The sequence below is a fragment of the Nansenia antarctica genome (genome assembly GCF_963989245.1).
Source record: "Nansenia antarctica genome assembly, chromosome: 6".
NCBI classification, from domain to species: Eukaryota; Metazoa; Chordata; class Actinopteri; order Argentiniformes; family Microstomatidae; genus Nansenia; species Nansenia antarctica.
The window spans coordinates 59,377,842-59,405,254 of record NC_137676.1 but is presented as its reverse complement, the minus strand read 5'-3'; the positions used below and the strand labels follow the sequence as shown (position 1 = coordinate 59,405,254).

The 27,413-nt window shown below is 42.5% G+C and overlaps 1 protein-coding gene across 1 annotated transcript; it reads right to left on the bottom strand.

The window, feature by feature from the left end:
* Positions 1-12,985: 12,985 nt before the first annotated feature.
* Positions 12,986-26,591, bottom strand: hpgd (15-hydroxyprostaglandin dehydrogenase). The gene is made up of 7 exons (XM_080533789.1): positions 26,467-26,591; positions 26,146-26,269; positions 25,378-25,484; positions 24,611-24,707; positions 17,939-18,015; positions 17,519-17,682; positions 12,986-13,864 (listed from the first exon to the last, which is right to left on the bottom strand). Exons 1-7 carry the CDS (start codon positions 26,557-26,559, stop codon positions 13,741-13,743), a joined length of 786 nt encoding a protein of 261 aa, XP_080389915.1. The 5' UTR covers positions 26,560-26,591; the 3' UTR covers positions 12,986-13,740.
* Between the last annotated feature and the right edge of the window lie 822 nt (positions 26,592-27,413).

The window sequence follows — 27,413 nt, the reverse complement described above, 5'->3', positions numbered from 1 at the left end:
CCCCTGCCCTCGACAGCGAGTTGGAACAGCGCAAGCCTAACTCTCAGACCGTCCTGACAGAGGAGGTGAACCAGGTCTTGTAGAGACGTGTCCAGATGTCAGCATTAGGAAGATTCCAGAACATTGTTGACTGGCAGTGTTACCGGAGGGCAATCAGAAAGATCGGGCCGGAAAACTGGAGTAGCAGTGGGTCAGAGGTGATGTGGGGTTGGAGGAGGCCGGGGGGTGTGTGTGTTTTTCTTGTTTGCATGTTTCTTGTTTGAGTGTGTGCTTCTTGCTTGTTTGTGTGTGTGTGTGTGTGTGTGTGTGTGTGTATATATCCGTGTCTGACCTCAAAGTGGATTACCGTAAGTACATCTCAGTAGAGAGGCCACAGCTGGTGCAGGGGTTTCGTTATCGCCACACAGAGAGCAGAACAGCACACATTCCTCCACAAGGCACATAACAGTTCTTATTCCTCTCTAACAACCCCATATACATAGCCCCTAACACCCACACACACACACACATATATATATATACAGTATATATATATACACACACTGCCCTCCCTGCCTAAGCTATCCAACTCCAAATCCAACATGAGCCACTGAACCACCAGCAAACCCCCTCTCGCTCGCCTTCACCACAAACATGCACGCACACACAAACCCCCACCCACCTTGTCTGTGAAACTCGAGGTCGGTCAGACGTGGGCTCTCCAGATGTGGCTGAGCCATGTAAAATCCCTAATGGCTTTTCCTCGTCGGTGTGTTTGCTCAAGATTGCACCCTGAACCGTCCATTGCTTGTTTGAACTGTCTATGTCCGCAACCCAACTCCAGGAATAGGGAATACACAGAGTATTGTTGTGATTGGGGTTGTGTGAAGTCCTGCCTGAACCAACATATCTCTCGAGGTATTGTTTGGTGTCAGAGGGAGCAGCTATGTTTCTGTCTGAAGTAATTATGATTTAGCCATGGGGCATTTGACAGAAGAGTGTCTTCGGCGCAGTGACAATGTATACTTTCTCTAATGTCGATATTTATTCGATGAAGGGAAGAGCTGGAGGGTTAATGCCTCTTCCACTGATTCGATCCATCTTTTTTCCCCCTCTTTTTTTTTGTTTTGCAGTCGTCTCGTCAGTAATCAATTCTCTTCCACTCAGTAAAACTCAATCTTTCCAGTCGTTAAGTGGAATTTATTTAGTTTGGCTCTCATAAGATCAACGTCTCTTTTTTTTTTTTTTTTTTAGCTTGAATGGTCTGTGAGCTGGTTTGCTCTAACCTAAAGGAATTACAACCAGCTCTCCTGCTGCGTTTCACACAGTATGTATCCATCGTCCATCACAGAATAAACAAATCTGACATGCTCAGTTATTCAGAATTCCACAATGCTTAATCAATATTTACAGTGTGAATTGTAAGTGGTTGAGGGGTTTCCCAAATAGAATTCTGGATTTGTGTCGTCTTGCTACAACACACTTACTGTTAAGACCAACACCACATGCCACAAGTAGCTGTGTCAGCAGCTAAAGCCGTCCTTCCAGTCTGTCTTTTCCTTTGTCCTTTCTAACTCAAACCTCCTTCAGCTTCCCTCCGTCAGAGCCTCCACTCGCTCTGCCCTAATAGAGCCAACGTTATGATTCATGATGCAATTATGTGTCGGAAGACAGCTTGAGGCAGGGGATGTAAACTGGGAGACGGCTCGCTGTAATGATAACATAGAGAGAAGGAGAGAAAGATGGAGGGAGAGCAAGAGAGAGAGAGAGATGGGGTGGGGGGAAAGGGATGGAGAGACGGTGATATTTTGTGTGAGAAATAGAGGGAGGCAGAGCGAGAGAGAGGTAGAAAAGGGGAGGAGGAGGAGGAGGAGTTAATGTGTAATTAGCCTTGATTAGACCCATGGCTCTGTCCACGCCTCCACCCAGGCCCTCCATCAATCACAGCAGCGGCGAGAAAACAAAACGAGAAAGAAAGAGGGGGAATGAGGGATAATCTGAGAGAGCGCTGCGCTTGGCACATTCCTCTAGGCCCCAGTGTGTGTGTGTGTGTGTGTGTGTGTGTGTGTGCCTCTTTCTGTGCCTGCGCGCATGCTTGTGTGGGTACCTGTGTGGCAGTGGAGGCTCCTCCATAGAGGTGGAGGAGGCCTGGCCTCCCCAATAATTTGAGAGAAGAGAGAGAGATTTAAAAAAGCAATAATTATATTTATTTTATTTATTTATTTAACAAAAAACATTTATTTTTATTTTTTATATTAATATTATTTCAGTTTTGTTCATAAATCTGAATTTTTCCATGGCTAAAACCCAATATTGCAATTGTAAAGCACCTACAGGCCAGAATCCCTATCCGTTTGTATTGAGGGAGGCCAGGAAAGTGGTTTCTCATAGAAGTCAATGTAATGCAAATTTTTTCATGGCAATGTGATTGGCCAAATCACTGAAAATGGGTGGGCAGAGGAGGCCTGGCCTCACCATGCATTGAGTCCAGGGCTGAAAGATTGACATTTTGTTCGTCCAATCACATGAAGCCATTTTGAGAATTCGCCAGTCACTTCAGTCAAAGAAACACTCGCCATAAGAGTGTCCTATCAACTTGTCCTTTGCAGGACACGTCTAGAACACCCATGGCTATTATCCCTGAAAATAATAGCTCATTTAACCAAATACGTTTGCTTAAAATGACCGCGGAAGTCGGCGATTTATACATTGAATAGGTAGACAACATTTAGGATTTATTGAACAGTTTTATTTTTTATGTAGTCGATTTCGTTTTATTACAAGTCAATTTAATATTCTTCTATAAGAACAGGAAACATTCCATCGCGAGTGAAGCGAGCAAGCGGAAAAAAATTGGCCTCCTCAATTGTGGAAGTCACCAGCCTCCACTGCTGTGTGGGTATGCATGTGCATGTGCACGTCTCTCTCCCCCAAACCCTGCCCCAGCCCAGTCGATATTAAAGTCCATTTTCACCCCTAATTAGCTGGACCTCAAGCGTGCCGATGAACTCTTTACCTTCCTGATTGGTTAGCCCCCGACATAGCAGACACTGTCGATGCCTGAACCGCGCTGGGCTAATTGAGCTGCGCTGGGCTAATTAAACCGTGCTGGGCTAATTGGTGTAATCAGTCATTTTAACGACCGTGGGTGAAGTTGACAGCAATGTATGGGACCAAGCGTGGTGGTGGTGGTTTTGGTGAACCAGGCCACCATGATGAGTAACCTTCCCTGAGACTTGAAGACTGATGTTAGCTCACTGAGCTAAAGCCTTGGGTGACTCTGCCTTGGTGCATGCAGACGACCCGCGCTCAGACCAAGTCTGTCACACGGGCAGGATCAGATTAACTTCACGGTTTGGCGGTTGTGTAAGACGAGAGGAACAGCGGTACTGATAAAGAGACACAGGCCTTGAAATGGCACTCTGGCACATGCATGCGCTGGTGCGGTCACTGTTGAAACCAGTTTCATCACTAACCGTTATTATGCGTGTCCGTGCTTTGGAGTTAAAGTGACTTTGATAGTTTTATCATCGAGGAAAACACAGTCGTTGTTGCTTTGATTCACATTAAGATTTCATCATGTTGCCTAACTTTCATCTCCCAGCTTCGTGCCGGGATTGCTTTCACCGCCAGAGATGTGTTTTTTTTTTAACACTCCAATTTAGCTTGAATCTTTTTTGCCACATTGTTTTGTTCCGAAAAGAATTTCCTCCTCCTTTCTTGATTGCAAATGTACCCCATTCCCCCTCCCCCACTCTCAAAGCCAAGTTGTTATCCTTGGAAGGGGGCCAGAACCTCACTGCTTGCCAATCAAAACATTTAAGAGCCAATGGGAAGTCCTACAATAACATCTTATCGTCAGGAGAGAGTACGGCGAGCGAGCTCCGGAGGCCACTCGGACACGGCGTTGAAAAATAAGCACTCGGGGTCTCGCACAGCGACTCGCTGCTGATGAGGTCGCTGTCCAAACAGACGCTGCTAATGACAGCAGTCACTGAGCTGCCTGGGGGGAGTAGAGGCCCAGTCACCTTGTTAATACTGTTCACTGAGGTAACACTATCTGTGGGTTTGAAAGAGTCGAGAGAAGTCAACATTTTTTATGGTAACCTTTGCAATTGATACCTTTCTGGGGGACAGAGAGAACGCAAGAGAGAGAGAGTGTGTGTGTGTCACATTAAACCCCACAACCTCTGGTTCTGTCAACAGATTTGTGAGATATGCAGAACCTGCTGGACATGAACTGGATACTTACATCCAGCATTGTCTAAGTGAGCAGGTCATGGCTGTTCTCTCTGACTGCACAGAAACTCTAAAGGGTCAGTATTGTGTTCAAGCTTGCCGCTTGAATAAAGGCTGTTTGGAGAAGTAATAACACATCCTGCAGGATCGGGTCAAACAGGAGTTAGCCGAGTCTCTAGGACACTGAACCAACGTAATCCCTCTGTTTACATTGAAGATAACTTCACTCACACAACTGTGGAATTGGCAGGGAAGGAGACATTGTGCTGTTTCTTTCCCACCATAGTGTGTAAAGACTATATGAAGTAACCCTTGTTCTTATCTTACATTGGGACCACCCCCGTGTAGAAACAATAACTGTTTCCACCGGTCAGTACAAACTGCAGAGGACATGCTTAGGTCATTCTAATGTTTCTGTAAACATCTTGTTTTAATGGTTGCCCCAAAAACTTTTGACGGGGAAATTAATAGCTGAAAGAAACACTTACTCTCTTTTAATGAGAGAAACTGTTCCATATTCATTTCTGGAGCAACGTGTAGTGAAGCTCAGATGTTAGGCATCTAGGGAAAGGACAAACAGAAACAATGTAATCTCTATGATATACCGTTTTGTTGGTTTGGAAAAGCTTAGCCACTCAAGCTCGACACCAAGGTCCTTTGTGAGTGAAATTAATATCAGGTGTGTGTTTGCTGTTCTCCATTAGGAGAAGGCTTATCCAGATGTGAAGTTAGAGTTGTATGTTATGTTGAGTAAGTAGATTGTTCAGAAGGGACCGGCAGATGCCCTCAGAACTCAACTGCCACATGAATTTGATTCCTGTGACCAGTGTTTTCCTATCGGTTATGATAATCAAGTTAGTTTGAAATGATGTGTAGATATAATGTACGAACAGGTGATGACGGAGCTCCTGAGTAGCTCAGAGGGTTAATTAAAACAAGTTATTTTCATTATCATTATGACTGCCAATGGCTCCCGGTCCTCGCCAAAAATATAAATGTAATGTGCCCCAGTAAGTGCAGGTCATATACTAGAGCCCCACTCTACCCCTCCCTTGAACCAGTCACCTCTTACAGGTGAGGTAGAGTTCTTGGCTTAGCCACCACCGCTTCCACATTCCCCACGCTTCTTTTTGTATCACTGACATCAAGGTTTCCTGAAGCATGTTCAAAAGCAAGTTCCAAGCCTTGAACCAGTGATTATATTACCCCCCTCCCCCTCCCCCCTTTCTCTTTAGTCCACTGACTACATGAGAGATGATCCTATAGATCTGTGTCTTTGTAGTGCTCTGACAGGAGGTCTGACAGCAATGTCTAAATGTTGTGTGAGAAAAAGAAGCTGTGTGTAGGAGTTAGCCCTATACAAGAAGCAGAAGCAAATGGGTTCATGGGTACACACCTGCGGGTGCCTTTTCTCACTTTACAGAAGTTCATCCCTCATGTCACTTTCGTGGAAAGAAAGTTTTGTAGTGAGAGATATTATTATTAACTCTAGAGGAATGCAGATGGGAGTCAGCCAGAGGGCCGCCATTTACATTGACTTTTTTGAGAGAGATTTAGCAGATGCTTTTATACAAAGCGACTTACAACAAACACATTTGTCAAAAAGTAAATCAATCTATCCATCAGCCATCATAAGAAAAGAAAACAAATATATGCTAGGATCAGGGGCCATTGGCAGTCTCAATGTCTGCTAAAGAAAACAGGTGTAGCTAAATATGCAGTAGTGAGTTGCTCTGGGGTTAGATTCCTGTGCTTTTGAGTGACAAAGTCTACCTCTGAATGTAAGGATTGTACGGTTTGAATCTGGGGGCATTCCTGGGGTCAGTTTTCTGAAAGGATTGTAGCTAATGCAATACTTTATCTTAAATGTCAGGCCCACTCTCTCAGAGATCGGCAAAGTTGTTAACTGTTTTAAGAACAGATGTAGCTGCTCCATGGTTACAGTTTTTCTCGATCGCATTTCTTGAAATACTATTCAACTTGTGAACAGTTAATATGTGCCACTTAATATTTGTTTATGTATTTATGTAATTTCATAATGACTAAATGGTAACTACAACAATCAATATTCATTGCAGGTTGGACAATTTTCATTTGAAAACAAATGTGAAAAACAGTAAGAATTTCACTCAGCAAAAACATGTTGTACTATATAGTTCATGGTAGTACTGTGCCTGTTACAGAGAATAAGATGCTTACTATAAATATAAATACATTTCATCTCAAATATTCAGAATCAAGTACCGTATGTCATTAGTGTAGAACACAAAAAATGCCAAACCATTTACAGTAATCTATCCTTTCCTGTATTCAAGTTAATTTAAATTCCATAGGGAACATAGGCCATCGATGAAACCCCTCCATCCTCTCCGGTCCTGTGCTCTTCGATCCAGTTGTTGCCATGACAGCCCTTCCGCCTTCATCTCCTGTTGTGTGGTTCTTCTCCGGATGGTTCGAGGTCTTCCTCCTGCCTTGTGGGTTCCATGTTAGAGCCAGCTGCTTTGCCATTGATGTGCTTTGTCTTCTGAGTGTGTGGACTATCCAGTTCCATTTTCTCCTCCTGATTTGGATTTCTATCGTTTCTCGTTTGGTCAGTTCCCCCTGGTTGGTGTTTGAGATGGTGTTGGGCCAGTAGATTCCCAGGGGGAAAAGGCAGCAGTTAATGAACGTCTAGTTTGTTGAGTATGTTGGTGGTTGTTCCAAGTTTCAGATCCGTAAAATAGAGTGGATTTGACTTTTTTTCTTCCAGATTTAGTTTAAGATGTTATTTTCCTCAGTCCACAGTAATTATACCACTGATGACCTATTTAATTTGTGATTACAGACTGGTTGTTAGATATAATGGGAGATGGGTATATTCTGTAAAGAAAATAATTCAGTTTTGTTTGTCAACACCTCTTATATACTGTTGGTAACTTTTGCATTTAGTGTGAAAGCAATGAGAAATTAAAAACTGCACGAATGTTGCTTCTGTGCTCGTATGTTATTGCTGTATGCATGTGACCTTCAGTTTCATACAAATAGTTGAAGAAATTGCTTAAAAAAAACTGTCTTAAGTATTGCATGTTCCTGAGTAGCAGAGTTTTTGTGAGCAGCTTGGGGGTGCAATGGTATGGAACATGTGCTCTTCCCTGCCACTTGAATTTTCCAGAAATGTGAACTGAAATAAAAAAGTGACTCAACTACCGCATACAATGAGCTAATTGCCTCCGTTGTCTGGTAAGAGGCATGTTGGTTGGATAAAGTTGTATTAGTAAATGATCACTGATAAAAAAAAGATGTTGGTGAGTGAAGCAGGAGCTGCCATCTCTGGACCCAGGACGTCCCGTGAGGTAAGGTAAGAGGAAAAGGCATTGGAAAGGGGCTGCTGGCCAGTTCGCCTAGTATTTGACTGCCTGTAGCCCAGTCATGAATGGTCCCAGTATTGTAGCTTCAGACGAAGGAACAAGTAATTAATTTTAATAATTAAAATAATTAATTAACAATTAAAATGTTCTTTTACCAACTGCTAAGACAGCAATATAGTAAGCTAGTTACTTGAGCTAGCTAAAGATATTGGCCCCCCGAAATAATTTTACAACATGTTTAGCTATTAAGTTCTGACGTTTCTGTCGAAGTAGTAAATGTATCTACGGGTAACTAACAGATCAGATATATTAACAGGTTATTTTGATAAACTGGATGCATTTTTGGAATATATATGGTTACTTTCTCGCCTGAAAACATATTAAAACTTCATAAAATGACATGTTAACACTTGTAGAGCCAAGATTACAGCTTTTAGCCAATGGAGGTTTAAAATCCCTGCTGCCATACCTGCCGGTGCGAAATGCATTCTGGGATGTAGTATGCATGCTGCAGTGTAAAAGGTCGGCTGGTATTGGCATACTTATTATGAATTTAGTAGGCAGTATGCAGTATACTCATTGAGTATGCTATTTCGAACACAGCCTTGGTGTGCCTTAAGTGAGTACACCTGTCTGGTCGTTAAGTGATTGTTAGTTGGGAGGGGCTGCAAGCCTGCAGCAATTACTGAACCTCCATTAATATCCAGACTCCCAGAGGCGACAGCCTCTTGACACAAAGACTTGTGACAACAAGACAAGGGAGTCTATCTGTGGGAGTCCTGAGAGGAAGGCCAGGTTACCAAGAATACTAAGTATCTTCTCTTCCATTTTGATTGTCTCTTGTTATATTTGTCTACTTTGAGTGCACTTAGCAACTCATACTTCTGTTTGTCGATTAACCCTCTACTGACATATCACAATGTGCTTTCTTCCTATTCCTGTTCTTCTGACACTCAGGAGGACACAGATGCTACATCCCCCCTCGCAACCCTTCCAATCTCATCTATCCACCTTCACCTAACTAATTTAATTCTAACTATGACTTCATTGCTGCGGGAGGTTTTTGGAATTGCCACTCAGCGGTCCGGAAAGCTGAGGCTATCTCAGCGTATGCTTCGTTCATGTCCCTCAACTTCCTCGATCTCACCTGGAAACACAGCTACACCGGCAGCCCTCTCTGATGCCTACTCCTTTTCTCATTCCCCTAGACCCTCTGGTCGAGGGGGAGGCACAGGACTCCTCATCTCGCCTAAGTGGTCACATACTGTCCTTCCCCTGTCACACCTGTCAATATCCTTTGAATTCCACGCTGTTTCTGTCTCCTCCCCAGTCAAACTTAACATTGTTGTCATCTATTGCCCCCCAGGTCAACTCGGTCACTTCCTAGACAAGATGGATGTCCTTCTCAGCTCCTTCGACCTCACCCTGACCCCACCCTGGCTCATTGTCAAGTTATTTCTTCTATCACGACGACTGCCAATGGCCCCTGGCCTGAGCACTCTTCTTGCTACGACTGGTGAATTGATGATTTACTTGCTTAGTCAAAAGTATCAATTGTAAGTCGCTTTGGAATAAGGCGTCTGCTAAATGCAAAACATTTAAATTAGAACTCTAACCCTCATGTGCTTTTCCCTGCCACTTGCATTTTCCAGAAATGTGAACTGAAATAATGACAAAGCAGTACTATAACTTTCTACTTCTAATTCTTAGAGAACATAGGTTTCATGTACTGGTCATTGCCACAACACGAGTGGATTTGAACCTTCTACCTTTTCTCTCTGATTATGTCTGTTTCTATCTTTTAACTGTGCTGGAAATGCTTGTGTGTGGATGTGCTTGGATGGTGTGGTGTTTTTTTTGTTTTTTTGCCAGGCTAAATAAAATAATAAATAATAAAACAATAAATAAGGTGTAGGTGTCTGCTGATGTTGTGAGTGTCCTGGTGGTAAAACACATGTTAAGCAGAAGATTGCTGGTTCAGTCCCAGCTGAGGCCATGAGAGGGAAGTGTGTTCTCTCATGGCCTCAGCCAGCAAGCTTCTGCTTACATGTGTCACCAGGCAACTCACATCATCAAGGGTGCAGTGGTAAAGCACTGCACCTGTAAGCAGAAGATTGCTGGGTCAAGCCCAGCTGAGGCCTTGACCCGCAATCTTCTGCTTACAGGACATCTGCATTAAATATTTATAGTTAATTAAATATTTTTTTGTGTGGAAGTGAGTAGTGTAGTAGTAAAAAACAGCAACACCACTGCTGTATACTGTTCTGGATGTTCCGGGGCAACGGCACCCTTCTTCGGCCTTGTCCGCACATTGTTGATCTACAATTGTACCGCAGAGGATTGGACCCTGCAACCCCTGAATCTTGGGGCGAGCGCAGCATCAAGCTATTTCACAGTGTTCCCAGGCTTGTCCGCACGTTGTTGTTCCACAGTCGCAAGCTCAGCATTGAGCGATCATTTCCTGCCAAGATTGTTCCACAGTTGCAACCCCTGAAATTTTGGGGCACTCTCAGCGAATGTTTCACAGTGTACCCGGGTATGTTCGCATGTTATTGTTCCACAATTGTCCCGATGGGGAGTTGATCCTGCAACCCCTGAATCTTGGGGTCAGATCATTATCCATTGTGCCACGACTGTTTCACGCTTTATGAATGATCGTTTTTCCTAGTGATTAGTGCAAGGTTTGAGAGTACATAGTCAAAATCGGACACTAAATGTAGAGCTTTCACCAGGATTTGATCCTACAAGTCCATGATGATGGGGTGAATGTCTTAACCATTAGGCCATGACTCCTTCACACTGTCCTTTGTTCGTTTCTCCTACTGACTGGTGCAAGGTTTGAGTACATAGTCAAAACCTAGAACTAGAGCCATCACCAGGATTTGATCCTACAAGTCCATGATGATGGGGTAAAAGTCTTAACCATTAAGCCATGGCTCCTTCACACTTAACATAGTTTGTTTTTCCTAGTCACTGGTGCAAGGTTTGAGAGTACATAGTCAAAATCTGAACTAACATTTAGAGTCATCACCGGGACTTGAACTTGCAAGCCCATGATGATAGGGTGATGGTCTTAACCATTGTGCCACCATAGATAATAAATAATTTCATTATTACTTAAACACCTGTTCTTGATTGTCAAACACATAAAATCCATTGGTTGGGTTCAGACAATGCTGACCAGGTAGAACAAAGTAATCTACAGTAATGTACCCATAGGTAGAGATGTTTAACATTTAGAGACAATTGTACCTTGTTATTCAATCTTTATTCCCCATGAAACCAAAGCTCAACTGTTTAAAAAAAAAAATCTGACAGAAGGTACTCCTATATGTGACACGTTCTAATGCTTTTAGACTTTCGAAAAATGATTGATTTATATTCATAGTAAGCAATCATTGTCTGTAACAGGTGCAGTACTACATAACCTATATAGGCCTAGTACAAAGTGATGCTGCTGAGTGAAATTCTTTGTTTTCATGTCCAACCTGCAATGAATATTGATCATTATAGCTACTATTTAGTCATTATGAAATGAATGATGGATTGAACTTTTCATTAGATGGCAAAAGGATTCTGTTTTGAGCTCTAAATTGTGAGTTATAGTGGATTTTGCTAAAGAAATGTGGTGTTTTAGCAAACATGTTAACAATTAAGCGGTACGTGTTAACTGTTTTCAAAAGTTGAATACTGTTTCAAGAAATGTGCTCAAGTGATTGAGACAAACTGTAGCCGTGGATGCGCTTCATCTGTGGGGGCCAAAACATAGTAAAGTCAACGAATCTCAACTCATCTAAGATGATACTGTACAGAAAAATAAATACATTCAACCAACAATTAAACCACTGAACGAGTGCAAAAACCCAATTCAAGATATGCACCTTGCACACCACTTGTATATGCACACCCTTTCACATGGAAACATTTAAGACATGGAGCCAGAATACATTCTTTGAACACCTTTGGGAGGCTACATTTCGTCTAGCAGGTTGTGGAGTTCAGTTTGACTCTGAGCCAAAGTCTAATGACATGTTCAAGGTGTGGTGTGTGCCATGGAAAATGGCAAAATAGGACACAGAAACCATGAGTAAAATGTCTTTCTATAAAACAGTGTCAACAAGCACTTCTCCACACCCATGAAATACCCTACTTACTCACACATGTTATCTCAACGACCCCCTAACGCATTTCATAATTTCCCTCTATTATTATAAAAAAATAAATCTTGAGTCATCTAGTTCTAGTAAAGCTGGCCAAGATCTTATCAAGCGATTTTCAGATTCCAAAATCAACAACCGAACGCGGGAGGTGTGTGAACAACAACTTAGGTGTTGCTAATGATACAGTAGCCGTCATAAAGCTCACACCCAGCTTCCAGCTACCCTCATTACACCCTGGTGTGCCTTCGTCAAGGTGAAAATCACTCAACAAAAAGCTGCATTCCACTGCAGCACCATTCAGCTTCGCTCTCAACCAATCGAGACAGCCCGTTATGTAACTACGACGAAACTGGGATGTCCTTATGGAGGGTGGTGTTGCGTCACGCTGTGGTGTACAGTATGGATTACCGTGTCACACCCCATTCTATGGTTTCCGCACGTCAGTGGAGGGTTTCAGTCATGGGTGATCCTGTGTTGCATTGCTGTGTCAAACCACAGATATTTAACATGACCCACGGTGCGCTTTCATTGGACGAGAGCAGGGAAGAAGCAGCTTCCCTTCAGTTCTCCTGTGTTGAAAGACGTCACGCTTGAGTCAGAGCCATTATGCATTATACGTGGTTGGAATGCATTGCCACTTATCATAAACATGAAATTGTCATTACATTGTCTTAAAAATATAATACCTATTTCCTTCAATAATGAGGCTAATTTTAAAAAACACCACCGTCACACAGACAGAGATACTGTTCCGTTATTATACATCAATTAAGACGTACGGGTCAAACAAATGTCTCATACAGAAGTCATTAAGAAGCTTTAATGCATTTACCAGAGGTTTTTAGATCAGGCAGTTTGGGTGGTTCCACTTCTATTAAGCCCTTAAGGCCCTCAGTTCTCTCTACTGTATAGCCATAGAACCTCCGGGAAGCCAGTCGGCCTGCCTGGTAAACAAGTCAACACAGACAGCAGATGACAGCAGAGGGGTGTGTGTGTGTGTGTGTGTGAGATCCAGATGTGCATTCCAGTCACGCATACCTTCCAGGAAAACAAACAGCTAAGGGGGGAAAAAAGTGTGTGTGTGTATATTACAGTTTTCTGTCACATAGTTTCTCCATCCAAGCCTGTTCTACAGCATGGTGGACACTCCCCACGGCAACATACTCATCTGGAGCTGTCTGTCTCTGCTGCTCTCTTTCTGTTCATTTCTGTAAGGAGTTGACAGTTGTGAAATCCAATGGAAAAAGGAGAGGAACCGGCGATGTCACACTGCGTTTATTGCCTGTCGAACTACATATACATAATAATTCACATCTTCTACATTAATAAAGTACTATATTAAATCATAAATAACTCATTTTATTGGAATGTAAGTACAATTAAGTAAGTTACATAGACCTAGACTAGAGCATAATGATGGTTTTACTTTATTATGCTTTGTCATTCAGATTATAATTCATAAAGTACTGAGGTGTATTACATACCTTTCTGTGGTCTCTCGGCGCTTATGATAAATCTCAATAAATATGAGGAATAATATGCATGTTCATATTTTAAAAAAGAAAGAAAAAGGATTTAATCTAAAAACCCACATAATTATACACTGTACACGTCATAATAAAAAAGTGACTTAATAACAGATTAGGCATGGTTAGGTATCGAATCAACAAATCAATGTTTACTTATCAGTACCTGTAGGAATTGGCCTCACTCAAACTAGTCAAATCAAATCAGAGGATGTTACGAGGACTCCTTGCCCCCCAGAAAATAACACCTCTCTGTCTCATATACCCATATATTACTGGACTGTGTGTTTCTGTATTCCCTGTTTCTTTCCCCTGAAGAATGGATTGTGTTGAGAGCCTTCAAAAAAGGTGGGCCTACTGTTCTTCCTGAGCGACTCCACATCCTGACCTCTGTTTCTGTCCCGATGACCAGACGACAGAATTCCCACAGTATTCTGACATAATTCCGGCAGTATTCCCGTAGAATTCCCACAGTATTCTGTGTTGAGCTCAGGCGGACAGGGGCTCGTAGGTGTGGAAGTGGATGCCTTTAGAGCAGGTGATCTTCATCACGGCCCCGTTGAGGCTGCCGTCAGTGATCATCCGCAGCATTCCCTCCGCGATCAGAGACGGCCTGAGGATACAGGTGACAGAGAGGAGTCAGATGAGGCAGATTTCCTTTTTTTGTTTGTTTTACATTACATTTTCTTTACATTTTTGACAGTTAGAAGATGCTTTTAAAGCGTAGCTATGAGACCTGTTCACTAATAATAATAATAATAACACCCACTTTATGGGGCTTCCGCATCCGACGACTAAACTGTCCAATATTTTACATTTACCAGACGCTTTTATCCAAATAAGTATATTTGTCTAAAGTAAGTGAATCCTCTAAATGGCATATACTGTATATATATATATATATATATATGGATTATTATTAACTTGACCCCACACACAATCCCACTTGGGTCCAATGAGATGTACTAGTACACAGTGCAACTGGTGTGTACGCACAACTCTGATGTTACTAAATAATAGTTCCAGTCCAAGTTCCAATCAGACGCTCCACCGGTTAAAATCTGCCAACATGTGGCTGAGAAGAAACAAATGCATACGCAAATACCCACAGATGTGAAAACAAACGCATCCAAGCTTCTTTCTCTGCTGTGTGCAGACTACATGTCGTTGTCTCAGTACTCTTGTGCAATGACAATAAAGTTTATAGAGTCTAATCTTTAGCCTTGTACGGTGCTCTAGTAAGGGTTTGGATGGGGATTTAAACAATAAAGTCTGATTAGGAAGGCTTGGCTACTCAACATCCTGCCAGGTGAAATCACTTATATACTGTCGGTCAGAGGTCAATCAAGGGTCAATGAAAAAAGGAATTTTAATGACTCTGGTCAGGGACTAAACGTCCCGTCCTTGACTATGACGATACGATCTACAGACATGCAGCAGCCTCAGTTGTCAAACCACTAGGCTCAGTTCATCACTCTGCTCTGCTGTCCATGTCTGGTGTAGTTGGGAGTCTTCCACGTTGAGAAGGCCTTGTCAATGGATTTAAAAAATATATATATAAAGCAGTTCCCCTTTTTACCTCACACGATTGCTTTGATGGCGACCTAGTGGTGATCAGACACGCTCTCGGAGCTGCTTAGAGATGCTGTGGCTCCTCAGACTTGGAACGGTGTTCAGGGTAGCCTGAGGTTGGAACTCTTGGGGCCAATCCCATTTCCCTTTCCTACCCCTATGGCTCGTTGTGCCACTTGCTTTGGAGCCAAGGCCTCGGAACAATCCTATCAATCGATCAAACAAGTCATCAAATAAAAAAGAACAATGCTTCATTACCAGGCCAGTTCATGACAGAATAGCAGCGCTCTGTAGACTAGCAACCCTGCTCCTTCCCTGCCAGTCTGCACTGATATTAGAGGAACGGTAACAAGTGCAACAACTAAGCGGCTGAACTTTAGTTACATTTCAGACAACAAACATACTACACGACAGATACACAAGTACACACACTCAGCGCGGTCTATTATTTAAGGCAACAATGGCTGCGGGGATCAGGCTTTTGCCAAAGCGAGCCCTTTTGCACCTTAGCGTTCTGTACCTACGCCCGGATGGCAGTGGGGCGAGGTACAGATTAAGTGGGTGGGCGATGTCCTGTTCTATTGTGGTTGCGATGCGTGAGATGGCCCTGTTGTTTAGTGCCATGAGGTTGGGTGTGGGGAGACCAATTTTCCTGGCAGCAGTGTTGGTGATGCGTGTGAGTTTGACCCGGTTGATGACTGTGAGCATGTTGAAAAAGCAGGAGGAACAGTACTGGAGGATGGCGGGATAATGCTCTGGTACAGTAGTAGGAGAAGAGGGGGGGGGACATACAGTCCTTTAAGTTTACGGATAACGGATAATCTTTGTTGGCTCCTTTTAAAGATGTCGGTGGTGTGTTGGTTGAAACTAAGTTTATTGTCCAGTGTAATTCCGAGGTATTTAAAACTGATTTCAACTGCTTGGGTGTTGATGATAATGGGGCACTGTAGTGTGGGGGGACCAATGATGATTTATTTTCTTTTACTCACATTGAGGTGGAGATGGTTGTCCTCACACCACTTAGTGAAGTGTGTGATGGAGCTGTGGTAGTCCAGGACGGAGTGGTTGTCTGTGAGCAGAGCAAGAATGGCTGTGTCGTCTGAGTACTTAAGGTAGGGAGTGATGGGTGACGGACTAGTGCAGTCGTTGGTGTAGTAGAGTGTGTACAGGAATGGGCTCAACACACAACCCTGCGGTGCTCTGGAGTTGATGGTGAGTGCAGGTGATGTGGTTTTGCCCACCCGCACAGTTTGCAGTATGTCACCGAGGAGGTTGTGCAGGAGATAGATCAGACAGGTGGGAATGTTAAGGTGGTGTAGCTTCTGGATCATCAGGTGCCTTTGGATGGTGTTGAACGGGGAGCTAAAGTCCACACGAAGGATCCTGGCGAGGGTGCCTGGGGAATCCAAGTGCTGGAGGAGCAGATGCAACAGGCTGGCCACAGCCTCCTCTGTGCCCCTCCTAGCTTTGTAGACACATTGATGGGGGTCCAGTTGAGGCGTGACAACCGGAAGAAGGATGGCGAGCAAACGTTTTTCCAGGCACTTCATAATTATGGAGGTGAGAGCAACGGGACGGTAATGGTGAGGTTCTTTGGTAGGGGTTTTTGGGGTACTGGGATGATGGTGGCAGTTTTCCAGAGGGTGGGTATTGTGGCCATGTGGTGGGATTCACAGATCAGCACAAATCAGCCTTAAAACATGTAATGTTAGATAGGTGAGAAATTATTTCCATGCGTCCATTCACCCGTGTGCCACATCGTCGATAGCGGTTTTTTTTTTATGCTTGTGATAAAGAAAATGTCTATAATACATTGAAATGACATTAAACTAAGATAATACGGTTATCATAATTTTAAAAAACTTTATTAACAAAGAAAAAGTAATTACATCTGTGGTTGTCTTCCGCATTGCCTAGAGCGATATTAGATTTCTGTAGATGATACGCAAGGCATTCTGGAATCTAGGGCCATGGCTTCGATCAGAGTCTGGTCATGAAAAATCTCCAAACATAGCCATGAGAAGCTCTACCCCTATATGCAAACAAGAACTGGGACACCCCTACCCTACACGTGAACGCACAACACGGAGCCGTAGGGCTAAAAACTGAGCTGTAGGAGTGAATTGGGATTGGGCCTTGGTCCCACAGTGTCATTTTAAGCCCTTGGCTAGGAACCATCTCACAGAGGCATGCTGTTTGATGAATGATTGTGTGTATTTTATATTTGACTGTGTTGTATATCCAAAGTGCTGTTTTGTAATCAAGCAATAAGGCACAAGAGGCTGTGATTAAGTCACACCTCAGGGGCGTCGTTCCACCCGGCGCCAAAGGCAAACACACATCTTTGTAGTTCAAATGTTTGCACTGGGGAATAAAGAACGCCTCTGAACGCCTCTCTGTGAATCATAATCCTTGTTCTGATAAAACCTTTGTACAACTGTTTGTATATGTGGACAGGGCATACCTGTAAAAGAGACCTTTGGTGTTTTCCCTGGATAAATAAAGGTAAAAATGGATAAATAAAGGTAAAAATGGATAGATAAAGGTAAAAATGTAATATATATATAATATAATACATAATAATGTAATATATATATAACCAGAAACATCTGTTGAGGTAGAAAGCTCTGTTTGTGGGGCTTTAAAACGATCAAAATAACAACTAAAATGAAACAGGTTGAAGATTTCCACTCACTGAAGCACCCCAAACTTGTGCATGCTCCTCTTGAAGTCGTCCTTGAACTTGACGAACTTGCCCATGTTGTCCTCATGCTCCACTGAGCGCAGGAGGGGCGTGTCCACAAAGGCGGGGCACAGCACGTTGATCCTCACACCGTAGTCGCCATACTCGGCTGCGTCCTGGAGAGGAAGACAGACCAGGCGTGTCCGGACACGGTCAAGCTTTATCACCCGGGGGAGCAGAGAGAGAGAGAGAGAGCGCTTCTCTAACACTGCAACTCCAGGGGTGTGTGTGTGTGTGTGTGTGTGAGTGCATGACTGAGAGAACATAGTTCTCACACTACAGCAGGTGAGTGTGCATAGCTTAACCCCGGGGGGCCAGGAATGTGAAGAAACGCATGTGTGTGTGTGTGTGTGTGTGTGTGTGCCTACTCACCGCCATAGCTCTGGAGAATCCAATAACCCCATGTTTTGTGGCTGTATACACTGGCTGATGGGGGGAATGAAGGAAAGCTGAAAAAGGCAAAAAGAAGAAATAAACATAAAACACACTAATCCTGATTCATGAACAAAGCCCATATGGTCTACATTTAGGATCAGGTGCACCTCGTTTTACATTTACATTTTAGACATTTAGCAGACGCCTTTATATGAATGAATGAATGGTCTTTATTGTCATTGCTATAGTACAGGTACCAAACAACGAAATTTAGGAGGGGTGGCTCCCCTGGTGCTAGGAAAGAAAAAAAATAAAATAAAAAAACACAAGAAGGGAAGGAGCTGGTTTACATAAATAAAGGCTATGTACACTATCCACTATACTATACTGTACAGATAGACGACTAGGGTTGTCATATTGCACATAGTGTTATTCCACATTCATTTAAAGTGTCGCAGATTGCAGGCTTGAAATGTACATATTTGTGCCTCAGCACTACACCTGATTTTTTCAGTCCAGCAGCTGCCATCAATCCGTCCGTATATATAAAAAAAATATCAATCAGTCATTGCAAGAAAAAGTAATCTATGCTAGGGCCAGGGGCCATTGGCAGTTACAATGTTAGGTTACAAGGAGGAAGATAGTAGAGAAACTGTACTGGGGGGTTAGTGGGGATGAGGAGGTCTTTAGGAGGGACTCCTTATCGACAGTGCTAATCAACAATGGAATCTCTCCAACTGAATCACTACCACATGGTTGTTGCTGTGTCCCAAAGCACTGGTTCTTTTTTTATTATGATTAGCCACAACCCACTAATTCGAACTTTATTAAAATGATACATATTTTTTTTTCACTAAAATAACAAAATGTTGTACTCAAACTCCAATTCCTTCAACTTGTAACAGAGATTACAATTATTATACTGTATGCTTTACTGAAAACACACACACACACACACAGCTTGTATGGCTACAAATTGAGAGGCTGTAACTTATTCTCTATGCTTCCGTCATGGAAAAAGGCTGAATCCTCCAAAGACGGATTCCTCCCTGGGCTTAATTCAAACATGAGAAAGCTGCTGGCTTCACAATCATAAAAGTGAAGGAGAACTTCCTCCAAAACAATGATCTCTCAACTTCACGGTCCTTTTTTGATCCTTTTATGGACACGTAAAGACCTAATGTGGATCAATCGTTTGTTTTCCCTCTTTAAAAGGACACAGACAGCGGGGCACGTGTGAAGATAAACCTGCTGGACTGTCGAGAACAATGCAATGGTAGCAGACTTGGCTTGGCCATCAAATACAGTGCATGCTCAGTTAAAGACATAATCCATCATTTCACAACAAAACATCAGGCCCACTGACATGAAGCGGAGGGATAGGGTTGGAGGAATCTTACCACTCTCAAATGAAAGTGCAAACTGCAAACTCTAGATGCAAGACTGAGAGTGTTGTATGTAAACATTGGAGGAAACAATAACTGTTGCTATTGTGTTATGTCATAAGGCAACTGCAGTAACCTCATGAGCCATCTACAGTATTAGTAACATTTTCAAGAATCAATGAGCATATATCATAAATGCATATATCCAAAAAAAACGGCTTCACGAATTACAGATTGTATCTTTAAGAGCAACTGAATAGTTGCAGCGTTTACGCAAGTGACTTTAACCGTCATTACAACTTCAACTAAAAGAGGAACTTAGTCAAACTTACATTACTGTAAGTCATGAACAGGAAGGGCAACCATAAACTGTAATCATTCAAACTGTATGTCACAAGGTAACACGTACTGTCATATACAGCAGTCAAGAGCATCAGGGTCAGTGGCTTTTAGGCTCCTTCCCGCAAGGTTCGACCCTGGACTTATCTTGTATGTCACCCCCCCCCCTCTCTCTCTCTTACCCATCCGTCCTGTCAATCTCTTCTGTCTATGTCCCAGAGTGTGAGTCAGACAGCTATGATGATATCTTAAGGTCATGACCGCTGTGAACCGGAGACAACGAACGAACACGCAAAATTCCAAAAAGAACTCCATGTAGCTCAACCCGTGTCCTCGGGTGACCTGACAATGAGCTTTTAAGAATGTACTGCATGTACTGTTGCTGTCGCGGATACCGTCTAAGCCACCTTGTATATGTCAATCCTAAATTTCACCAGGGTTTCATGGTCTAATGGTACTGTAGGCGATTTGGGTTGTAGAGTGCGAGACCCAGGGTCCGTCCCCACAGGTTACATATCATCATCTTTGTCACTGAACTACAGTACTTCAGTAGTAGGCTCTGCAGATGGCGTGATGGTTTGGGAAAGACAGTTTGTTGTACAGTATGCTGTTTAGATGAGTGACTATTACCGTACTGACATGTTTTTGTTGTTTAATTTAAGACTACTTCCTTTTGCCCTGAGCCTTTTCTGCTCTCAGCAAAGATTTACCGTACTGTAATTGTTGGGTGCTAGATTACCTAGAGTGTTTGAACTGATGCATAACAAATTAAGTCTGCTGTGATTAATGACCCAAGCCTATATTTACACTTTTATGGCTTCTTGTGATTTCGAGAAATCACAATAAACAGCAACAAAAACAAGACTGAGCATCCGATGATTCATATGCCACACAAAGACGACCTGTACATACTGTGTGAATGCATGTGTGCTTATAAGGGCGTGTATGAGATGAAGAGAGGGAGTGACTGTGAGTGTGTGTGCATGCGCGCGTCTCCAAGTCTCCAACCAGTGTCAATTTCAAGCCTGTCTGCTCTTTGCACACTCATGAAGAGAGAACCAAAACAGTGAGGTAATCCCTGAATAACCAACCACGGCACTCTGTAAACCAGCCATTGCGTAACAATGGGGGGAGGCATGTATCTCTGGTATCTCTGGTTAGACGCCCGGCAGGTCTGTCCACCTGCATTCCCAGGAGCATGGATTACGCCACCAGACAGAACAGGGGTGTCCAACAGTGGAGCAGGAGCGTGGATTACACCACCAGGTAGAAAAGGGGTGTCCAGCAGTGGAACAGGAGCGTGGATTACACCACCAGGTAGAACAGGGGTGTCCCAACAGTGCCAATTTACATGGGGGCCCGAGGCTGCTGCCATTCAAAGTGTTGGCAGCACTCGAAAACAAACTGACGCTCGGTTTGGCTGTGGTTCCTTTTGTTCCTGGGTTATCTCTGTGCTCCATCGTGGTATGTGTTCTATCTTGAGACGCCAATATCGTTCGGCATGTCTGTAAATGTCTTGTTTCGCATGTTTGGGGAATGACTTGTTTTCTTTTGCATTCAGACAAGGCTGAAAATAGCTTCTTCAAACGTGTGTGTGAGGCAATACAATTAAATACCATGTTATGCAATAGAATGGTATTGCGTAAACTACATTCATAATACATTTGGTAGATATTACTGTGCAGAAGTATATTTCTACAACCTTTAGACAGGGATGGCAGCGGAATAACAATTGGAATCTGGAAAAAACTTGGGAGTCAAACAGAAAATAAGATCAGAAGAGAGAGAGAACTCTCAACCTCTCCACGCAGATGTCAGAGAGATAAGAGGGCAAAGACAGAAGGAGAAAGACAAAGAAGGAGAAATATGAGCTGCAAGTGAGAGAGACTGAAGATAACAACAGCTGAGCAGGAGAGAGAGAGAAAGAGAGAGCGAGAGAGATCAACCCGTTCCACCCAGATCTTACTCAAACAACAGTCCAGGCTGAGTTTCAAGATCTCCAGGATCCAAAAACCTACATGGAAGGCTTCCAGCGCCTCATACAGTGAGTCAGAGGATTAGGGCCAGTGTACCAAAACAAGCACATACACATCTATCATCCACCACTGTCCAATCCAATATTACATCAAACTCCTATGATTAATAACAACACAAGTTGCCTGTGAGTAGGTCTCTTAGCTGACAGTATCATATGTCATACCCAAAACCCACCGTGGCCAAGAGACACGACAATACAGACTGGTTAAAATGGTGTTTTCTTCAGATTTATGGCCCGTCGGAAATGTCTTGGCTCTTGTACAGGTTTGTGCAGCAGTAATCGAGGTGATTCCTTTGCAGATGTTCTTGGAGGGAACATGGAGTTAACTGCGCCGCTGTTTTCCCATTGCAAGCTTTTAAAGGCGGATGAGGGGGTTTATATTCAGTAGATAACGTAAATAAAATGTAGCCCAAAAAATATCTCATAAAATGTAACATATTTAGAGAGAAAGAGAGAGGTAGCGAGAGAGAAAGCGAGAGAGAGCGCAAAAAATAGGTACTGTACATACTGGCGCCAAATAAGTGAAGTCACAATAATAAAATCTGTTTGAAAACTACCGCCCAACTCAAACACAAGCTGTAGTCCCAACCCATGTTTACATTTCCCCACATAGCTCAGATCGCTAACAGTACCATCATTTTCCTCAAGATCTCTAGAGACTACAATCTCTGTAGCCATGCAATGCAAAATCCATGGTAACAAGCCAGATAGAATGTTCTCTACTGTAATCATGAATGTCTCAAAAACAGTTTCTTGATCATGTTTTGTCATCTGTAGTTGGTGAAGCACACTAGCATGTCCACATGCTGAGCAAAGAAACAGCTGAAGTACAGTATCATTTTTGTAAAGTATTGAACATTTAACATATATAACTATTACAAGGCGAATACTTCATAGAGAAATGTTACATCCTAGAGAGAGAGATAGAGAGCTGACCACTGGCCAAACCAATGCTACTCACAACATGATGATAACCTCACAACAGGAAAGGAGGAAGCGTTTCCCTGACCTTAACCTCACCCAAAAAACCACAGTATTTAAAACTAGGAGCTGTTGATAAGGATATCCAACCGCAATCAATCTTATTACATGCAAACTGATGATGGCCTCACAACAGATGAGAGCCTCACAACTGGACACAGGAAAGGAGAAATAACTTTTCCCTGACCTCTGCTTCTTTTTAATCACCCTAAAACCACAGTATTTCAATTAGGAGCTGTTGATAAGGAGACCCAACCACAATTGATCTTATTACATCCAAAATGCTGACATCACAGCTTTGACACCTCAAGACATTCCACAGAGCTCACAGCCATTTTCCTTTCGGGGGATGGTAAACATAAGAAGATTGTTCTGCCACTGTAAAGGGTTTCCTCAAGATTCTTCAATGGTTCTTAGTAGAACCCTACCAGCTCACAGAGAACCCTTGAGGAACCCTTTCTCCATTGAGTGTCATGCACTGTCAAACACATCACTGTTGCACTACAATTGTTTATTGGGCCAGAAATGTCACCATGTGACTGTTCAACCACTGTCAGAGCCCAGTACATGCTCTCCACATGCATACAGTAGTATGTTAGTTCACTGTGCACAAGAACCCTGGGTTCAACGGAAGGGGATGCTCCAGTGCTGATATGAAAACAGACTTAGGGACACTTCACTGACTTACAGACTCAGTGGCAGCTGCTACAGCTGCTGTTTATTTTAAATTGTCTTTTAAAATTAGTTTTGCTTTTAAATTGTTTGTTTTTTTATGTCCTATGCACCAACCTCACCAAGTCAATTTCCTGTATGTGCAAATAATATACTTGGCCAAATAAAACAATTCTGATTCTGCTACAGTATAGTACTGCATCAAACCCTCAAGTCTCCCAAATCCAAATGAGCTCACGTCAAATTGAACCGTTCCTGGTCAACTGAATACTTTTACACAGGGGATCCAACTGCAGACACCGACTCTTTTTTTAAGTAACACAAGTTTTAAGTAACACAATACACCAGGGCAGGCTGGTGGAGGTTGTAATGAATGGAATGGAATGAGGAATGGTATCGAGGAATGGAACAGCCCGTTCTCTCCAATTTCTACCTCCACCAGCCACCCCTGCCATACACCCAAGGAGAAAGATTGAAATGGAGAAGTTGTTGTTCATCTGGAGGCTACGCAAGCCCTACTACGCAAACAACTGACTCACAGCGAAGACTTGCTTTGTTTGCTGTGAAAACAAGTCATAGAACTCTAACCTGACAAATGGAAGTGTTTTGCTTGCAGCATTGGATCACATCCAAGTTGTTGCTTTCAGTTGTCTGAAAACTTGCATACAGTAGGTTTTACACACCTCATCCCTTTACTGTATGGCACAAGTCCACTCCTGCTAAACAGTTAGTCTGTTGGACCTTCACAAATGCATTCACTAAACCAGAGCTTTCGTGGTCGACCGAGGCCGGAGCTAGCTATGGACAGGGGTGGACTCAGCCCACCCAAACGGGACTTAGTGATATTCCGGCAGTGTGTTCGAATGTTTAATCTCATGTTTGTATTTACTGTAAGTCCATATACTATGTCTATCTATTTACTGTAGGTCCATATACTATGTCTATCGATTTAGCACTGCCCACCCAAGGTGTTGGTTCTGGCGCTGGGCCTGTACTGGGCCTGATAGCCAATGTACGATGTATATCATTTCATATGAACTATCAAACTGCAATGCACTCATAATGGGAGTTGACTGGGAGTTTCAGGTGCTGACCATAGTGTCAGTATGTTTGAGAGGGTTTTAATGCATCTACTGTACTGCTATGTGGGACCATATATACAGAAAAAAGTATCCAGTCACTGCAGTGTAAGTCGCTTTGGATAAAAGCGTCAGCTAATTGGCATCACACAAGGCTCACACGGAGCAGGCTTACCTGCCATAGAGGACACGTTGATGATCACCCCTCCTGCCTTCCCATACTCTTTACTCATATGGTCCAGGGCCAAGTAGGTTCCCTTGATGACTGAGGTCTGTGGTAAGAAAAGAGCTCTTTTGTAACAACACTCACAGTAGAACATCACGCGTCTGTTAGTCTCCATTTCTGCGGGGTCAAGTTCAGATGAATCATCGGTACAAGTTAGTATCAGCCACTAGCCACAAACTGTGACACTTTAAATAAATGTGAAATAATACTATTGTGCAATATGACAACCCTAGTCGTCCATCTGTACAGTATAGTACAGTGGATAGTGTACATAGCCTTTATTTATGTAAACCAGCTCCTTCCCTTCTTGTGATTTTTTTTAAAAGTTTTTTTTTTTTCCCTTTCCTAACACCAGGGGAGCCACCCCTCCTAAATGTCGTTGTTTGGTACCTGTACTGTAGCAATGACAATAAAGTCCATTCATTCATTCATTCATAGTGCTGGCTATCCTGACTAATGTGTGTCCTTAATGGATTTGGTCTTTTCCAGAATGTTAGAAGTAGTGTAGGCAGTGAGCAAATTATATTGGGCATGTATCTACAAGTTACAAAACCCCAACAAAAAACATTGAAATGCTAAAATGTTATTAACAATATTTTCACAAATTGAACTCTGTTCATCCCCAATTCGACCACTAATGACAACAATAACACATTGTTCTACTAACACTATTTTACAGATTTAATTACATTTTTTATTTAAATTATTATTTTTACCAGATTAACTTCAATGGTCTTCTCCCAATCTTTCTCATTGTTGATCCCGGCATTGTTGATGACAATATCCAACTTCCCAAACAGCTCCACTGTGCTTTGGAAAGCATCTAAAACAGTAGAGGGAATGACACATTCAAGTTGATTCAACAGATTACAGTATATATATATATATATATATATATATATATATATATATATATATATATATATATATATATATATATATATATATATAGCCTGCAGCAAGAACAGTGAATCAGTGAATCCTTGTTTATCTAAACGTCCTATCTAAAGTACTGGTTGTTTAAACCACACCACTGTCTGCTGTGGTGGGCTATATAGGAATGCGTCATCACCTGCCATTCAGCTGTAAACATTCCCCAAGGAAACCTTCAATTAAACCCCCTGACAGGAGCAACACGTTCAACAGGGTTGTAGAAGGTTACATTGATAAATCAACGACTGACACACGTTCAGTCTTTCACAGTTAATGCCGTGGGTTGAATGGACTCACAAGCGCAAACATTTGGTACTTCCAAGAACATTCCGAAGTCGTTACCTGCGGCATTTTGGAAATCATGTCAAAAGTAACTAATCCATTTCCAAACAATGAAACCCTGTTCCACAGGTAATAATATCTCACATTTCGCTGTGAGCGGAAAGAATAAAGATCTGTAGTGTTCCGGAGAGTAAATTGGGGAAGTTGTGCAGTGTTGATAATAACAAAGTCACAAAGAACCTTTTTGTATATATATGTAAACGTATTACCTTGAAGTTTGCGTCTGTCAGTAACGTCACACTGTATGAAACTGCAGTTCCCATCTCCAAATTCTTCACTTAAAACCTTCTTGCAGTCCTCCCCAACAGCTTGATTCAAATCAACAAGTGCAACCTAAAGATTAAAATGCGGAACATAAACAAACAATGTGTCTTTAAAAAAAACATGTCCAAATATGAGCGCCTCTAGACTGGCGATCCATCTGAACGCGTAAACATTGGAGAGGATTGCCAAGCGCAACGCGCAAAGTAACAACTTGATCGCCACGCATGTGTGATAAGTGTAGCTATCCATGCACATTGCACACTAACCTTCGCTTCGTTCTTCAGGAGGGATTCCGCCACGGCTCGACCGATCCCCTGGGCTCCACCGGTAACTAAAGCCACTTTTCCGCGTAGAGCCATCCTTGAACGCTCCCATCTACGACTCAACGTGCTTCACCATACGCGGGCTATTATATCACTGGAGCTAATCAGTTGTCAGGAAGGGGGCGTGTGGTAGGACACTAAATAAACTCTGCGTAATTACACAGTCTCGTCTTTCATTATCATACCTGACCTCCTACTGAGAAACTCTGCAGGGCATGCATGCAGTGTGGCTCTGCCGTTTTCATATTCTGGTCTATTCTAGCCTACTATATGTTGTTGATTTAATGCAATATCTCAATCAAGCTCAACAGTCTTGAGTGGAACCTTGGTTGTAAATACTGTAAATGGAAGATTTGAGGCACACACCGCCTGTAGGTGAGCCCAGTCTGGAACTGTATGCCACAGGTGGTAGTGCTCTCCTCTCGCCCTGTAAGCGCAAGCACTGCACCCTCAATGACTACAGCGATAACAACGAAAATACAACAATAAAATGCGCAAAATCATCATTTAAAAATGTAACAATTTTTTAAATCTTCTTTCCCCAAGAGGAGCTTTATTTGATTTATGAAAAGTATATACAGATGTACACGGAAGAAAGCATGTGTGTTCGCACCTCACCTCTTATTTTAAACAGCAGCATCACTTCAACTTACAGGTCAAACACAACTTCCAAAAATAAATACATCGATATTGACTTCAGTTCATGCAAAACATTTAGTAACTTCATTTGTTTTTGTACAAAATAAATTATTTAAATATACTTGCAATAGAAATGTAAATTAAAATGTTCATCCTTCGTATAATCGTGTCAAATACTAATATGAAGAGTGGTATTAAAATCTCTAGTACTATGAAAGCTTTTTTCACTTTAAGGAATGTGTGAGTATAGA

What these genes read in the sequence shown, in the direction of transcription:
- hpgd (XM_080533789.1), bottom strand. Translation starts at nt 26,559, where the DNA reads ATGGCTCTACGCGGAAAAGTGGCTTTAGTTACCGGTGGAGCCCAGGGG. An exon ending in GATTCTCCAGAGCTATGGCG is followed by an intron (nt 17,683 to 17,938) that starts GTGAGTAGGCAC and finishes CTTCCTCTCCAG; the next exon opens with GACGCAGCCGAGTATGGCGA. An exon ending in CACAAGTTTGGGGTGCTTCA is followed by an intron (nt 13,865 to 17,518) that starts GTGAGTGGAAAT and finishes CTGTATCCTCAG; the next exon opens with GCCGTCTCTGATCGCGGAGG.